The sequence below is a fragment of the Mastacembelus armatus genome, chromosome 6 (genome assembly GCF_900324485.2).
Source record: "Mastacembelus armatus chromosome 6, fMasArm1.2, whole genome shotgun sequence".
Classification (NCBI taxonomy): Eukaryota; Metazoa; Chordata; class Actinopteri; order Synbranchiformes; family Mastacembelidae; genus Mastacembelus; species Mastacembelus armatus.
Genome location: NC_046638.1, coordinates 19,407,228 through 19,423,636, shown reverse-complemented (window position 1 = coordinate 19,423,636; position 16,409 = coordinate 19,407,228). Strand labels below are relative to the sequence as shown.

The 16,409-nt window shown below is 40.2% G+C and overlaps 1 protein-coding gene across 6 annotated transcripts in view; it reads left to right on the top strand.

The window, feature by feature from the left end:
• Positions 1 to 16,409, top strand: part of si:ch211-1e14.1 (UPF0606 protein KIAA1549) — a 37,741-nt gene that overhangs the window by 16,231 nt on the left and 5,101 nt on the right. For 5 of the 6 annotated variants that reach the window (XM_026312146.2, XM_026312145.2, XM_026312147.1 and 2 more), the window contains exons 4-17: positions 50 to 135; positions 518 to 677; positions 778 to 908; positions 2,125 to 2,317; positions 2,428 to 2,487; positions 2,968 to 3,113; positions 7,295 to 7,472; positions 8,194 to 8,378; positions 11,531 to 11,760; positions 12,675 to 12,811; positions 14,161 to 14,366; positions 14,862 to 15,091; positions 15,220 to 15,364; positions 15,461 to 15,784. In XM_026312146.2, the coding sequence (XP_026167931.1) occupies positions 50 to 135; positions 518 to 677; positions 778 to 908; positions 2,125 to 2,317; positions 2,428 to 2,487; positions 2,968 to 3,113; positions 7,295 to 7,472; positions 8,194 to 8,378; positions 11,531 to 11,760; positions 12,675 to 12,811; positions 14,161 to 14,366; positions 14,862 to 15,091; positions 15,220 to 15,364; positions 15,461 to 15,784 (2,411 nt within the window). Of the gene's footprint in view, positions 1 to 49; positions 136 to 517; positions 678 to 777; positions 909 to 2,124; positions 2,318 to 2,427; positions 2,488 to 2,967; positions 3,114 to 7,294; positions 7,473 to 8,193; positions 8,379 to 9,790; positions 9,938 to 10,160; positions 10,449 to 11,530; positions 11,761 to 12,674; positions 12,812 to 14,160; positions 14,367 to 14,861; positions 15,092 to 15,219; positions 15,365 to 15,460; positions 15,785 to 16,409 lie in introns of all 6 variants that reach the window. The other variant, XM_026312149.1, reaches the window with a different exon arrangement.

Below are 16,409 nucleotides of genomic sequence, written 5' to 3'. Positions count from 1 at the left end.
TCTCTAATGAACCAAGATTATAACCATTAACTTATGCTTTCTTTTGAAGATTTTCCTTATGGGGCCACTGGATTTGCCAAATCTCAAATCAAAGACATACTAAAAGTAGAATTCAACAAGTCAGTTGAGCTGCAGGTACATTTTTTTTTGGTGGTAGAGTGAATATATTTAATTCAATTTAAGATAATAGCATGCACAGTGTTATCCTTTTTTGACAATTAAAAGCATGTAACAGTAGGATAGGCACATTAGGGTGAAAATAAGATCCTATATAAATGTAATGATTTTAGATTGACTGGATTGCCATTTCTGTATATGCTGTATTTATGTCAGTGGGGTAGATAAACCATGAAGGCCAAAGGGCTTTTTTCATCTGTGGTTTTACAATAAACAGACCACATGAATTGTCACATGAGACCCACAGTGACCTTTCAAATACATCAACTGCTTATTTAACAGACAGCAATCTGTCATCCAGTCTAAGTTTTTTTCTTATTTTCTTTCTTTTTCTGGGAAGGTTGTGGACCCCTCACCAAAGTTTGTGTTTCGTGTGGTCTCTGGCCAAGTTATATACACAGCCATATCTGTCATCAATGCTTTGCAAAGGTTTCGGCGCCGCTACTTGTCTGTGTCTCCCATCTGGACAGTGCCAGACAACAAATATCAAGTTCACACAGGTAAATAGCCTGTCAACAAATTGCCTTATTATCAAAATTTCATTTGTTTTTGATGAGCTTTGATACTTGATCTACAACTCTTTGTCTTCACTATATGCAGTGCTACAGTTTGTTCCGGGTCACGTAGACGTGCGTTTATGCAACTTCAGTGAGAGCATGGAGAAAGGTTTGACAATGGCCTTTGCAGAAGTGTGCCAGCGTGCAAAGGAGTCAACCAACTTCACAGTCCATGTAGGTGGAAGCAGAAGACATGGGAGCACAAGTAGTCTTGCACTTGTGTTTCATGTGAGGTGTTGACATTACAGCACATTTCACTGTGGCTTTGCACCTTAATACTGGCAGACCTCCTGTCAATAATCTTGATCCTTTAAATAATAGCTGTCAAAGCTGCTTACCTCCAGTGGAAGCTGTAGCTTTCCTGTATATATTGTATTCTCTGCATATCTGAAAATTGAAAGATTTGTATTTTCTATCATACAACTGAGGATAAAAAAACTTTGACTGTTATCTTATTTGTGCAAGCAAGTAGATGACCTGTTACTGATTGAGCAGGCCTCAGGCCTCCTCTAGTCATTTCTCCAATGGTGACTGTGGCTGCATAATAGGGTAGATTACTTTGCAAAAAGGAGCTGTTCTGTTTAATCACAATTGTTGGGCATTTTGAAAATCAGTAAATGAATGGTAGCAATGGGGAGTCAGAGAAAAATCACTGTTCTCTAAGGCCTAAATTAGTAGTTTGATTCGCTGAATCAGACTAATGGTCAATTTATTCAGCCATCCATTTTCCCAAATTTCTTTGGATATTAGACTATATAAGCATGGTAAGTATAATAGCCCAGACAATACTACTCCTGTCAGTGTTCTCAAGGTTTTACTGTTTAAACCTTTCAACACAAAAGAGGCTCTTGTACTCCAAACCTCTTTTGAATTTCTGAGTTCCCTGTGAGCACAGACAGTGAGCAGAGGAAGCTCACTTCCCCTGTCCACCTCACTATCCACTTTACCACCACTTATGAGCAACATCCCAGAATACTTCCCTTAGGTAGTTGTACTAGATAGTTGTAAAGAGTTCATGCTCTAGTTGTCAGGTATTAAAGAAGCATGTTGTTAATAAAGAGTTTATTTGGCCTCACTGGGGGTTTGTGTAATCTTATTACATTGATGCCTGTATTGTAGTTTTTAGTTGGAATAAATGCATGGTAATGCTAGGCATTTGTTGCAGTGTAGAAATGTGTTTTGAACATCATCCATGGGCCACACTCCTCGAATTTGGATTTTATTTTTCCAAGCCAACAACTTTTAGATTGGGAACTTCACTATTACTCTTCAAGACACAAGCAAGCTTTTCCTGAAACTACATCAACAGCTGAATGAAAAATGTTTTGTACCTTTTGTGGTGTAGTCATTTGTCTGCTGAATAGCATGTCTATTTCTAATTGTGTTTCAGATTATAAACATCACTATGGCTTCTCCAAAGTATCAGGAACAACAGCTAGTAAGGCAGCCAGTGGACATCATCTTCACAGTGAGTGGTCCTTCGGGTTATCTGCTGGGGTCGGAGGTCAGCAATGGTCTGATGAAGCTTACCATGGTGGAATTCAGTTATTACATGGGCTTTCCTGTACTGCAGATTGCTGAGCGTGAGTCCCATAGAGTTGTTTCACTATAGTTTAGCCATTTCCATTTACTCGTGTCACTTTCACGTTAAATGTTACTCTACTTGAACATCATTATCCTCTTTTTATAACAGCTTTCCATTATCCAGAGCTGAACACCAGCCAGACGCTTCGCTCCTCCTGGGTTAGAACAGGTATGGTGTTAGTTCTTAATGATGCATGCCGAAAGGCTACTACTACCATCCATCCATCCATTTTCTATACCAAGCTTATTCTGCTGGAGCCTATCCCAGCTATCTTTGGGTGAAAGACAGGGGTCCACCCTGGACAGGTCACCAGTCCATCACAGGGCCACATAGAGACAAACAACCTCACACACTCACACTCACTCCTATGGGCAATTTAGAGTCACCAATCAACCTGACATACATGTTTTTGGACTGTGGGAGGAAACCAGAGTACCTGGAGAAAATCCACACAAGCACAGGGAGAACATGCAAACTCCACACAGAAAGGCTGGGTTGCCACCCCACAACCTTCTTGCTGTGAGGCAACAGTGCTAACCACTCAGCCACCATGCTTCCCAATGGCTACTACCACTTATAGAAAATATGAAATTGTTTTTACACCTCATCTCATTTTGATTATTGTGGTTGTTTGTGTGCATACTGTAGTGCTCCTAGGTGTGCTTGACCAGAAAGTGGGTGAGAGGACCTTCCAAGCCAACATGGAGCGAAGGGTGGCTATGTTAATTGGAGAGGCTATGGGATTAGTCAGACGTGTTAAGAGAGCAACCACCATAGGCAACAGCAGTGTTCAGGTACTTACTGTGTCTTTGTCTGTCTTTAATTTTAAGACCTTTGTAGATTATTGCAAAGGCAAGTTTTTTCAAGAATGAAATGCAGCGTTTTTCTCTGGAAATACTATACTGTGTACTGTGGATTTAAATTTCTTGTTCATTACATAGCAAAACTTCCCAAACTCTTTAAGTGGAAATTTGTTAATGGGATGCCCACCAAATCTTGAAAAAGCTTCTTTTCTTGTACCATTTATATCATTATTTCCTGATGTCAGCTCTCTCTAACTGCCATGCCTGAGTACTGAGGGCTCATTATGTGAGTACTGCAGTGTTTGTAACCACTGAAAGCCTTGCTGCTTTACTAATCAGGCTCTAGCTTTTGTGGGTTCACTCTGCACCTGCTCAGCTTGTCTCTGAGGGGACAGGATAGGGATCTGTCTCCATGACAACAGCATCCCATTCAGCCCAGGGGCAAGCTGCTCAAAGACCACAACCTCGCGAGTCCTTGATTTTTCTTTCTCTACTTCCTCATTTTTCCAATCCTGTTACTTGATAGCTCATGTAAGCCACACAGCAGCTAAGAGCAGTTCAATTATTAATTGCTTCTCTTTCACTGTTTGTATCCTGGAGTTTCATGGGATGGTCGAGTGTGTTTGTTGTTGAGAGGACAGGTTTTATGGAGGGACAGACAAAAAGATGGGTAGGAAAATTCAGAAATCAGAAGAACACAGAGAGCAAAAAAGACACTTGAGATGAGATATACATATTTGATCCAGCCTCATGAATTTTGAGTGCTTATGGTCATCATTAAATAAGGAGGCTATCAGAACGATAAATATCGTCCTTGTCTGAGGAGCAGCCTCACTGTTTCTGATCTTTCTGTCTTCTGCATCGTTGTCCGCATAAGCCACAGAGCAATTTAGGAAAATTGTGGACCATAGCTGTGGTGAACGTTTTAGTGTCTATCTCTGTGCTAAGATTAGATCTCCAATTTTAGGTTCTGGCATCCTTTCTACATTTCAATCTGATATTTTTTACAGTTACAAATATGAATATGTGTTATACCCATGTGCTCATGTTCCTTCCAGCAGTGGTGGAAAGAACCAGTGGAGCTTTTTTTTTTTTACATCTCAAAGACATGAATCTTTGAGTATCTGTTGCATATAATGAGAGAGAAGAATCTTTTGTCTCACTCTCTTGCACAAGCACATACTGTAGACACAAACGCAAACAGATGTCTTAGACTGTCATGACAGAATCAATGTGGCGTTGTCACCTACGAGAATACCTTGTAAGTCTGCCTAGACAGATAAAAGAGTAGGTTAATTGGGGTCATGCAATAACACATATTCACACTGCAGTCTTTCCACTCTAATAACCATGTGTGGACTAGATTAGACGCTAGATGGGGGAGCCTGCCCTGCCGTTTTTCTGTGTCAGCCCAGGCATGACCTGCACTTCACTCTTTCCAGTAATGTAGGCTGTACTGTGCCTCAGGGCACCCAGAGGGAGGCTGCACACACACAGAGACGTAATAGTTAAAGGATTTTAAAGTGCAACTTACACATTAAATGAATATAAATATGCACTTCCATTTAAAAACAATGCAACAGTCATTCTCTGACCATTCAGACTATTGTAGTAGTTTTAACAACAAACTCAGAGGCTTTTCTAATAACTTTCAGTAGAGTGAAGTAGGACACATAATTGGTGCCTTAATCTTAGTTTATGGAGTCACAAAAAAAATAACATTACAGGGTTGCATAGAAAATTAGGTACTAAGCTGTTCATTAAATAGTCATTTTTTTTATTGAAATTGTGTCACTTTTCTCATTAGGGCCTTCATCGAATACTCCATTTTTAATGTAGAGAGTATAATGCCTCATCTTCCATGGATCACATTTTTGGACATACTCCGTTTCCAGTTGCTTTAGCACTGTCTGTTAACCATAAACACTGCAGTGGGGATTGTTTATAACAAATGGGAACATCAAAATCGACCTTAGTTTTGATGGAGGAGAACTGAAAGTCACATCTTTTTGCACCTCACTATGTGTGTATTATAAACAAATGGGGAGAAACAAAGATGATAAGTGGTCACAGGATAAAGGTTTATCAATGCATACTTAAAGACCTCTAACAACATGATTACTAACCATCACAAAACTGTGAGGTTTGCAACACAAATAATGAATATGTTCTATTGAATGTCTCAGTGACATGTTTATGTTTTGGAAAAGAACATAGAATATTATGATATCTGCCAATGGTTTAGAGAGTGGTGGACAAGGCAGGCAGCTACCTTGTAGTAAGTATTAGGCATGTTGATCATTTTTTGTAACAAAGGAACAGGCCCTAGCATACAATGCACCCTGTAACCTCAGAGATGGTCTGGAGGATTTCTGTCTCTTTAATTACAGTGGGTATGGAAAGTATTCAGACCCCTTTAAATTTTTCACTCTTTGTGTCATTGCAGCCATTTGCCAAAATCAAAAAAGTTCATTTTATTTCTCATTAATGTACACTCAGCACCCCATCTTGACAGAAAAAAACAGAAATGTAGAAATTTTTGCAAATTTATTAAAAAAGAAAAACTGAAATATCACATGGTCATAAGTATTCAGACCCTTTGCAGTGACACTCATATTTAACTCACATGCTGTCCATTTCTTCTGATCCTCCTTGAGATGGTTCTGCTCCTTCATTGGAGTGCAGCTGTGTTTAATTAAACTGACTGGACTTGATTAGGAAAGGCACACACCTGTCTATATAAGACCTTACAGCTCACAGTGCATGTCAGAGCAAATGAGAATCATGAGGTCGAAGGAACTGCCCAAGGAGCTCAGAGACAGAATTGTGGCAAGGCACAGATCTGGCCAAGGTTACAAAAGAATTTCTGCAGAACTCAAGGTTCCTAAGAGCACAGTGGCCTCCATAATCCTCAAATGGAAAAAGTTTGGGGTGACCAGAACTCTTCCTAGACCTGGCTGTCCAGCCAACTGCGCAATCGTGGGAGAAGAGCCTTGGTGAGAGAGGTAAAGAAGAACCCAAAGATCACTGTGGCTGAGCTCCAGAGATGCAGTAGGGAGATGGGAGAAAGTTCCACAAAGTCAACTATCACTGCAGCCCTCCACCAGTCGGGGCTTTATGGCAGAGTGGCCCGACTGAAGCCTCTCCTCAGTGCAAGACACATGAAAGCCCGCATAGAGTCTGATGAAACCAAGATTGAACTTTTTGGTGTTAATTCTAAGCGGTATGTGTGGAGAAAACCAGGCACTGCTCATCACCTGCCCAATACAATCCCTACAGTGAAACATGGTGGTGGGAGCATCATGTTGTGGGGGTGTTTTTCAGCTGCAGGAACAGGACGACTGGTTGCAATTGAAGGAAAGATGAATGTGGCCAAGTACAGAGATATCCTGGAAAAAAACCTCTTCCAGAGTGCTCAGGACCTCAGACTGGGCCGAAGGTTCACCTTTCAACAGGACAATGACCCTAAGCACACAGCTAAAATAACAAAGGAGTGGCTTCGGAACAACTCTGTTACCGTTCTTGACTGGCCCAGCCACAGCCCTGACCTAAACCCAATTGAGCATCTCTGGAGAGACCTGAAAATGGCTGTCCACCAACGTTCACCATCCAACCTGACAGAACTGGAGAGGATCTGCAAGGAAGAATGGCAGAGGATCCCCAAATCCAGGTGTGAAAAACTTGTTGCATCATTCCCAAGAAGACTCATGGCTGTACTAGCTCAAAAGGGTGTTTCTACTCAATACTGAGCACAGGGTCTGAATACTTATGACCATGTGATATTTCCGTTTTTCTTTTTTGCAAAAATTTCTACATTTCTGTTTTTTTCTGTCAAGATGGGGTGCTGAGTGTACATTAATGAGAAATAAAATGAACTTTTTTGATTTTGGCAAATGGCTGCAATGACACAAAGAGTGAAAAATTTAAAGGGGTCTGAATACTTTCCGTACCCACTGTACTTAAAGAAATGCTCATTCTCCAGTAGCTCAATACAAATAGTTCAGGACTTGGATAACAAAAGTCAAAGATGGGTTTAAGGTGCCTGGATAGTAGAGTGTGGCCTTAACATGTTACTAGGTATGGAAAATTAGTTCCAAAACAATTGTTTTGTACATATTTACAGTTTGTGGACAAGTGACAAACTGTACCATCTTCCTTCTTGCAACTTCAAGGTTGTAAGTGCAACACGGCTGCATGGTTTGGACCATCCTTTGGAGATAGTGTATTTTGTGGAGGGTCCCAGTGGTCAGAGGATGACTGCAGTTGAAACAACCAACATACTCAACAGAATGGACGTTCAAAGAGCTGCCATTGTCTTAGGATATCGTGTCCAGGGCATTTTAGCACAGCGTGAGTACCTCTTCCATAGTAGATGAATGACATTTTTGGGTAAAAAAAATATGTGATATAGTTATTTGGAATATTGTGTTTGATATGGACAAACTAAATTAACACTCATGTCTGTGGGCTTAACATTGCTGAAGTGTATTTTTCTGGCCTTGAATGGTCTTTGTAGACTTGAAAACCAGTGTACTGCAAGGATTGTTTTGCCAATTGTATGAATTATTGTACCCATTTCAAAGTAAGTTTTCAAGTTTTAGTCACACTTAACTGAGTAGAGTCAAATAATATTTTAGGGCAGAAAAAATGTGATACAAAGTACAGTATCTACTGAGCTAATTACTTCCTGTTGTACACATTGTACCAAAAACCTGTCTTCCTCATTGAGAATCTAAATTAGGGATGAAGGTCTAATGAGAGTCCCTTAAGGGAGTTTTGTTTCTGTGCTGACTGTGCTCTGTTACTGTACTTTCGCAGGGGATGGTATGAGTGTTAATTACAACTAATTAAGGTCTGCATTAAAGATTACAGCAGCAAGGCCAAAGCTAGCACTCCAGTGGCATTGCATGTTTAGCTTAGATACTGTGTTTGTGAATAGACTTAAAGGAGATATTGAACCATATACGCAGATTTACTAACAGATGCCAAATACAAAAATATGCAGTATTTGTATTTGAACCTCACTTTAAAAGTAATAATTCACTATTACTGTGAATCTCTTTGTCTACAGCTGTAGAGAAGGTCACATCCTCACCTTCAGACACCGAGACCACCAACATGTGGATCGTCATTGGGGTTGTGATTCCACTCCTCGTGGTCATTGTTATCATCTCCATCCTGTACTGGAAACTGTGTCGGACAGACAAGTTGGAGTTCCAGCCAGACGCCATGACCTCAATGCAACAGAGACAGAAGGTAGAATTTGAGTTGTACAGTGTCTGACCAAGTCTGCATGTTTTAGTGTCATTTCAGTATATAAAATGTGATAAGATATGATAAGATTGCCTGAATTCCCGGGGGGAAATTCATTTTGGCCGTAATTGCTAATATGGCAAAATCATTACCAAGTTGTTTGTGTGGCATTAAATTATATTTTTTCATCACAGTCTAATTTAAGAACAATTAAATAGTAATATTTCCTGTTGCTCGTTGTTATTGCAGGAGTGGGTGGATTATACCATAGTTTTGTTCTTTGGGTAATGGACATGTACAACACTATATAATTTTATGGCTATAAGATATTTATTTTACATATGTGTTGACTTTATAAGCCATGTTGGTGTGTTATATTATGATAATGGCAAACTTTACTACTGTATGTGCTGCATAGAAAGGTTTACATCAGCTAATCTGGAAAGAGAGACTGAGACCACTTTTAAAATTGAATGAACTGCTAATTAATTATGTCTTTGTGTCATTGCCATGAATATGTTTTAGGACTTCTTGAAAGCTAGACTTTATCATTTCTTTTTTTAGATCAGATGAGTAAAATTTTAATGATCCCAGTGAAGAGAGACTTATTAACGGACATGAGCTGAATTAGAAGTCATGATGAAGCTAGTATATCACATGGGCCGTGGCTGCTCTTTTATTTTATTTAAATCTTTTTCTAAATGTGTCCTTAGATACTCTTCTGCTTAAAGCACAGCCTTGCCCTACAGTTCCCCTTTGTCTCACTTTATTTTCATTTGGTGAAAAATTATACTGAAATAGATGACCAGCATGTGTTTGATTTACATCATAGTTCTTCATTGTAATATTGATGTCTAAAGTTTTAAAAGCTATCATGTAGTGGTTGGTCTTTTTGTTTTGGTGTAACGGATGGGCACAAATCTTCACTCCAGTTCCAAGTTCACAGTGAGATGCAGTTGCAGAGTTGAAGTATACATTAATGTAAAGGCGATATATAAGACTAATGAACAGGTGCCAGGCATATGTACTGTGCTGCACTGGCCAACAGTAATACCAGAGAGCTCTGTTCTCTCTTCTCTTTTTACGGCATTGTCTGGATCTTTCTCTGAGTAGCACAAATGTAGTGTGCTCTTTCTTACTGTGGATGCTGCTTCACAGTCAAGTTCCAGTGACTCTTTCAGCTCAGATGTCAATTTTTTATATCCTGAAATACAGCCAGCCTATTTTGGAGGTTTGTGTCTTTTTGAACCTTCCTGATGTATTGGTTGATTTTTCTTTCTGTCTCATCCTATTGGATTCTTTGGTTGAGTTCCGCTGTGAACTAAAATCTCTGCTCCTGCAATGAATCTAATGTGCAGAATCACACACTATTTAACAGAATCATCAGTCTCTTAACATCACTCCCTTTTTCCCAGTCTGCTACATCATTCAGAGAATCAAGAACATCCTTCCATCAGGCATTTCCACCAGCTGAAAAGGATGTAGAATTTAGTGAGGAAGAGGAGGAAGAGTATGAGGAGGAAGAAGATGATTATGAAGAGGAAGAGGTTGAAAGGGGGAAGGTACAGAACAGTGTGTAGTGGTTTGTAGAAGATGGTAGAGAAAATGTAGTTTGTGTATATATGTTTGATGTCTGGGCAGTAGTTGTTCAATCAAATTGAGTTAAATAAAGAACCACATAGCAGTCAGTACTTATAGTCCAGTTTTGAGTTTTGGAATATGTTAGATACAAATACAACTGCATCGCTAGAGGTATTTATGCTATTCAACATTGCTTCTGCTTAGAGACCAGTAGTTCTTTCCAGAGGCAAAAATAATATGAGCAGTGAGGAGGACGATGATGAGGAAGAAGAAGAAGAAGATGATGAGAAGGAAGAAGGGGAAGAAGTTGAGGAGGAGGAAGAAGAAGAGGAAGAAGACGAAGATGAGGAAAAGGACAAAATTAAACACAGAAGAATTATACAGGGGGAGCAACAAAGACAAAAGAGCAAATCTGTGCCAGTGAAAAGAGTGGGGATGAAAAAAGAAGAGATAATGAAAATGTTGTCTACAGGGAAGAGAGCCAAAGAGGAGGTATTTCATGTAGTAGCCATAGAGACTAGTGCTTGTTTACATTAGTTGACATCCATCTACTTCAGGGTATTATACAATACATATGGTGGATCTCACTGTGGACTTTGTATTGGTGTGTTTGTATATAGAGCCCATGAATATACAATACTGTTGTTTTGTGAAGTATTTATGTATTTGTTGTGAGTGATTCCCCAATTTACCATTAGACCAGGCCAAGTAGTAATTAGTAAGTATTTTGTGTGGGAGATATTGTTAGCTGCATGTTTACTTTCATTCAGTCACAGTATTAATTGTAATCAGATGGCTCTTTTACTCTTTCAGCTGCAGCTTTTTGGATGTTTTTCATTCCAATGACTGCCCTTGTTTATATGCCACAGAGAGCAGTACAGACAAACATACACACACTTTCTCTCTTTGGATTAGCGGTTTCCTACTGGCAAGCATCACACTGGATTAGCAGTTTAATACCAACATGCCTCCTTTAAGCCCACATTTTGCTTTAATGAACTCAATGAGTGCACATATACTTTAGAGAATTAACAGGACATGCCATGTCACTCTTCCTTTTTCTCTCTTTACCACATTTTAGTTTCACAAACTAAAAGTGTGAATGATACACATACAGACATTTACTCCTTTGCTGGAAGTCCTATTGATTTTACACACTCAGACTGACTGATTCCATCTCCAGACCCCATCCCCCCACAAACTCAAACGAGAGCAAGTAGCTCAATGTTTCCCCACATCGCTCATCCATGCCCCGCTTTCTCATAGTCTTTATTCATTAATGTATCTCTGTCTGAGTGTCCCTCCTGGACATCATCAAACATCACCAACTTAAAACTTGTCTTTCTATCTATCTGGCTGTCACTTCACTTATTAGTGTCTCTTGGTTTTGAGCGTATATCAGTGTAATAGTGTAACCTTTTCACTGATATAATTTAATTGAATTTTAATTTGCATCTCCACATTTGCCACTGGCCCATATTCATATTCATTTATAATTCCACTGAAAAATTCTGAACACATTATTAAATATTGTCATTGCATACCTTTTCTTTTTTTCTTGTCCCTTTCTTCAGTTGCAGGCTCCCAGTGTGAAAGGCTTTGACTTCGCCAAGCTACACCTTGGCCAGCAGAGTAAGGATGATGTCATGGTGATTCAGGAGCCTGTCCCGCCAGAACCTGGCCTTGGGCCCCTTTCCATTAAAGATGGCCTCAGTCCGTCTGAGAATGGGGAGATCCCCACACCTATATTCAAAACCTCAGCCTCCTCCACCAAGGCATCCCGCAGTAGCCGTAGACGAGGAAGGTCAGTGCTGCTGGTAGTGCAACTATTAATAATAGGTTCAAATAAACCTGATGTTTAAATTACACAGTATGTTGTCATCAGGTACCTGGCAGCAAAAACAGAAAAAGTACCCCAGGAAGCCACAAATTAAGTCCATTAGTTTAGACTAGACTTAAAATACAACTCTTTTTTTTATTGATTTTTCTCTTTACTTCTTTATTCAGTACCTGTAACCACACTGAAATATTTCAGATATTTAACTATGTTTTTAACCCATGACTTTTCCAGTAACCTCAGTAGGGACAGTGAGGCAATCAGACTCAGGCTTTTGGCAAATCCACTGATCAATTATTAATGCACTAGACTGCACTAGTGAGAGATCTTCATTTGCTGTTTCAGATTGTCTGCACCCCCTACAATATATCATGTTAAGGTCTTTTTTATTTACTTTATTATTTCACTTTATTTACACCTTATAATAGCTTAAATTGATATATTCAGTGTACAGATATAGAGGAACTGTCAGTTAATATTGTAAGGATAGCTTAAAGGAATCTGTGCCTTATTACCAGTATTTCCCAGACAACTAGCTGCCCTACTTAAAAGACAAAACATTAACCCACCACAGTTAAACCACAGATTATGGTTTAATGCATTCATTAACTTATGTCCATTACACACATCTGTAGTGGGAGATTGATATTGTTTGTTTTCCTGCCTTGATTGAGAGCCAGAGCAGATTGTGACTGACTCTGGAAAAGCACTATTTTCGATTATGCATGACAGTATGTTAGTGTGCTCTTGGACTTCTATAATTTATGCAAGTGGGTGTGTGTGTGTGTGTGTGTGTGTGTGTGTGTGTGTGTGTGTGTGTGCGTGTGCGTGCGCGCGTGTGTGTGTGTGTGCGTGTGTGTGTGTGTGTGTTTTCTGGGTAGGATCTCGCCATCAGACGGTGACTCAGTGATAAGTGACCACTCCAGTGAGCGGGAATCAACTGAGGAGAACCTAAGAGCACATGCCACGCCCAGCGACAGCAAGCAGACCCGTAAGGTCCCCATCAATGTTTTAAATGGCAAGTGGCTCTGGTAACACTCAACTCACTCTTCCAAACAGAGTAAATACAAGGTGGGGAGGGGGGAAAGGAAACTGAAGGGACTAGACAGAAATGAAGAGATAGAGAGCAATTCCTGCTGGCATGAAGTGATTGACAAAAGGGCCAGATAGAGGACAGGGAACCTGAAAAATGATTAAAAAAACACAAAGACATAGCAGAAAAAATCTGCATAAAACTAAATATTGGGTAAACCTAAGCAGTGACACTGAGATTACAGAGGGCAACAGTGAAAGGAAGAAGGAACACCTAGTTGGAACTCAATTCAGTGGTCAAAAGAAGTCCATAGAGATGATGGAACAGGGGATAGCAGTGAAAAATAGCTGAATTTACTCTGTCTGACAGCTTGTTGATAGATTCAAGCTTGCAGTGCCACTCAAAGATTGTGGGCTGGAGCCAAAGGCAGTCAGGCACACAGACTGACTCAATTACAGAAGAACCGTCTCTGTTTTGTCATTGATAAATCTCTGTCTCTGACTGTATATGTTCTGCTACAAAGTTTAGAAGTGGACTGTATATGAGACACAATCATTATTATGTAATGTACCATTTGTAATTGTTCTTTCAGCCTGTGTTTTGTTCACTATGCCCATCATATGCAGCTACTTCCCTTTTCTCAGTCTAACAATCTTCATAAGACCAGAAGAGAAGCTTTAATCAGCTGTAGAAACCTTTGTATAAAACAATTCATTTTTCATTCAGTCTCTGTCTGTGCCTCTCTCCTACTTTTTGTTTCATTTCTAAAAATGTAAACAGCATTGGTGTTGGCCATACCACAATCCACTAGACTTTTTTATTATTATTAACAACACACAATAACCATTTCTATCTTAGATGATTTATTTACTGTTCTTCACCTTAATGGAACTCTCTTTCTCTTCTGTTGCTGTTTGCAGGGAAGAACAGAATTGGTAAGAGTCTGTTCTCTTATTCTGGCTGTCTTTAAAGACCTCAGGCTTGACCTTCAGCAGCTGTGTCTGTGTGCTGTTTCTATGGTTGCTTTGTGCTTAGACTGTTCTCATCGTCCATCACTGTCTGCTCAGCTGTCAGTCACAGTGTAGAAACAATCAACTTCAGGAACAAAGGCAAAAGTCATTGTTTGAAATGTAGTCCAGCTTTCAGAAACATATCAGTGTTCATTTGAAGTTGCTACTGGAAACATTTGCTCCATTCTTTTATTATAAGTCAGATTTCCAACATAGTCATGTTGTGCTGTCCCCTAACTTAGGTCAACATGAGCATTTAAACTTCACAGCACTGGATTGAGTTATGACCTTTTTGTTTTCCCACATTCTTGATTACTTCCTCAGGTCCTCCACCTATGAATGGCACAAGCGAGCAGCTGTCCTCAGCCTCCATTTTTGAACATGTTGACCGAATGTCTCGTACCACAGACGCAAGCAGGAGACTCCCCAACAAAGTCCAGCTCATCGCCATGCAGCCCATGCCTGTGCCACCACTACACAGCCCACCCATCAATGGCAAACTGTCTGACACCAATCAAATCAACAAAGAGGTTTGCTCAACAATGGGCTTGGTTGATTTAAGAATGCTTGCAAGTAGTGTGACTTTTGTTAATGCTGTTGGAGCATTATGGGCCTACCTGGGTGTGACAAACATGTCTATTTCTATTACTACAACCACATGGAAAAAGACCACAGCTACTACAAGAAGTGAGATGACAAAAATGCAGCTAGGCGTCCATTTTTTTTTTTTTTTAACAAAAATAGGTTTTGATTGATAAGGCAATGAGTAAAAACACACTATTTTGTCCAGTTGGTGAGTATTAACATGCATGCAACAGGTAAGACTGTCATATGTTCAAGTTATAATTGTCTTACATCTATAATTTGTCTCAGGGGAATCAAAAAAACTTCAGTGTACCTTAAAAGTACTGTGTTCTTTGGGAGATGTAATTCCCTAAACTATTTGTCAAAAGAAACATAATGTTATTTATTTGATGATGGTGCATCTGGAGTCTATTCTGTGCATATTTTGAACATGTTTTCAGATCCAGGTAGCATTGAGGCACAAATCAGAAATTGAGCACCATCGTAACAAGATACGTCTCCGTGCCAAGAGAAAGGGCCACTACGATTTCCCTGCCATGGATGACATCACAAGTGGCTTCAGAGATGTAAAGGACCAGGATTGCATCTACCAGAAAGCACAAACACAGATTGATAAGATACTGGACCCAGATGCTCAGATGCCCTCCATCTTCATGGAGTCAAAGAAAAGGTTAGGGCTCATATTTTAGGGTCTGGTCACTTTTTTAGTGGAAGATTGTTCTCTCCTGAGAGAGAACAAAATAGCACTCTTAAATAGAAACCAGTGACCTAAATGACATTTCTGTCTTTGTCTTTTAGTGGTCGAGGGAGGCGCTCTCCCAAACAGAGGATGAAGGAACAGCTGAATGGAGGCATGATGGAAGCTGACAAAGACCACCTCATCACTGAAGACAGTGATGCAGCTTATAGAAAGTGCCCTGGTGTGAACAATGTGGCTTACGTGGTGAGTAGTACAGAAGCATTATGGCATTTGTACAATTTTACATTTACTCTATAATATGTCTCTTTATAACTGTCCACATTTATTTATTTATTCCAGTCGGACCCTGACCAAGGCCCAGGATCCCCTCACAGGAGCCCCTCCCCAATTGACGACGTATTCCTTGGTCCCACTTCCTCCCCTCCTGGTCATGCCCCTCCTCCACCCCCCTATTTGCCCCCACAGCCTTCCATTGAGGAGGCACGACAGCAGATGCACTCCCTGCTGGATGATGCCTTTGCCCTTGTGTCACCCACCTCTCAGGGTAGCACAGCAGGGATCACTCTCCCTGGGGTCAACAGCAACGCCCTTGGTTCCAGCCCTCCAGGCCGCAGCCCCAGACCTTGGGGTTCCTCCTACCAAGCTCTGAGCCCTTTTCCTGGTGTGAGTAGCCATTAAGCATTCACTCAATGTCCAAACACACTGCTTTCATGCTGCTCTGAATACCACTGTCTGTTGTCTCTAAGCTTTTCTAGTTTGAATTCCTGAAAACTGTATTCTGTGGTGCATCTGTTCATTTCACTAATCTGTCAACAAAGAAACAGAAACTATCTAAGATCGTTTCTTAAATGTGAAGTAACCCAAACAATAGACAAATGTAAAACCTTTTATATTCAATATCCCCATCCTTTCACAAGATTATTTCAGCCCATCCCCAGCAGGAAGCCTATAGCTCCAAGTGTAATCATGTGCGCTTAGCAAACTAATCAGTTAAGCATTCGTCCATCTGTCACCCCCACATAGCTGTGACCTTACAACCCTCAGCTATGTACAGCTTCTAAGACAGCACTGTAATGTACCCTGCATATACTTGCTCCTGTCAGGGGAGGTAGGTTTCACAGAACATAGATGAATGTTCTGCTGTGAGGGCTGAGTAATCAGCTCAATATATGCTGCTGTATTTGTTTTTGTATTTATGTTCAGCCTATTTATTAAAGACAGCTCTGTGCATTGTCACTGTCTATTATAGGACTGTGTATGTGTAACATGCTATGTCAAGGGACAAAGC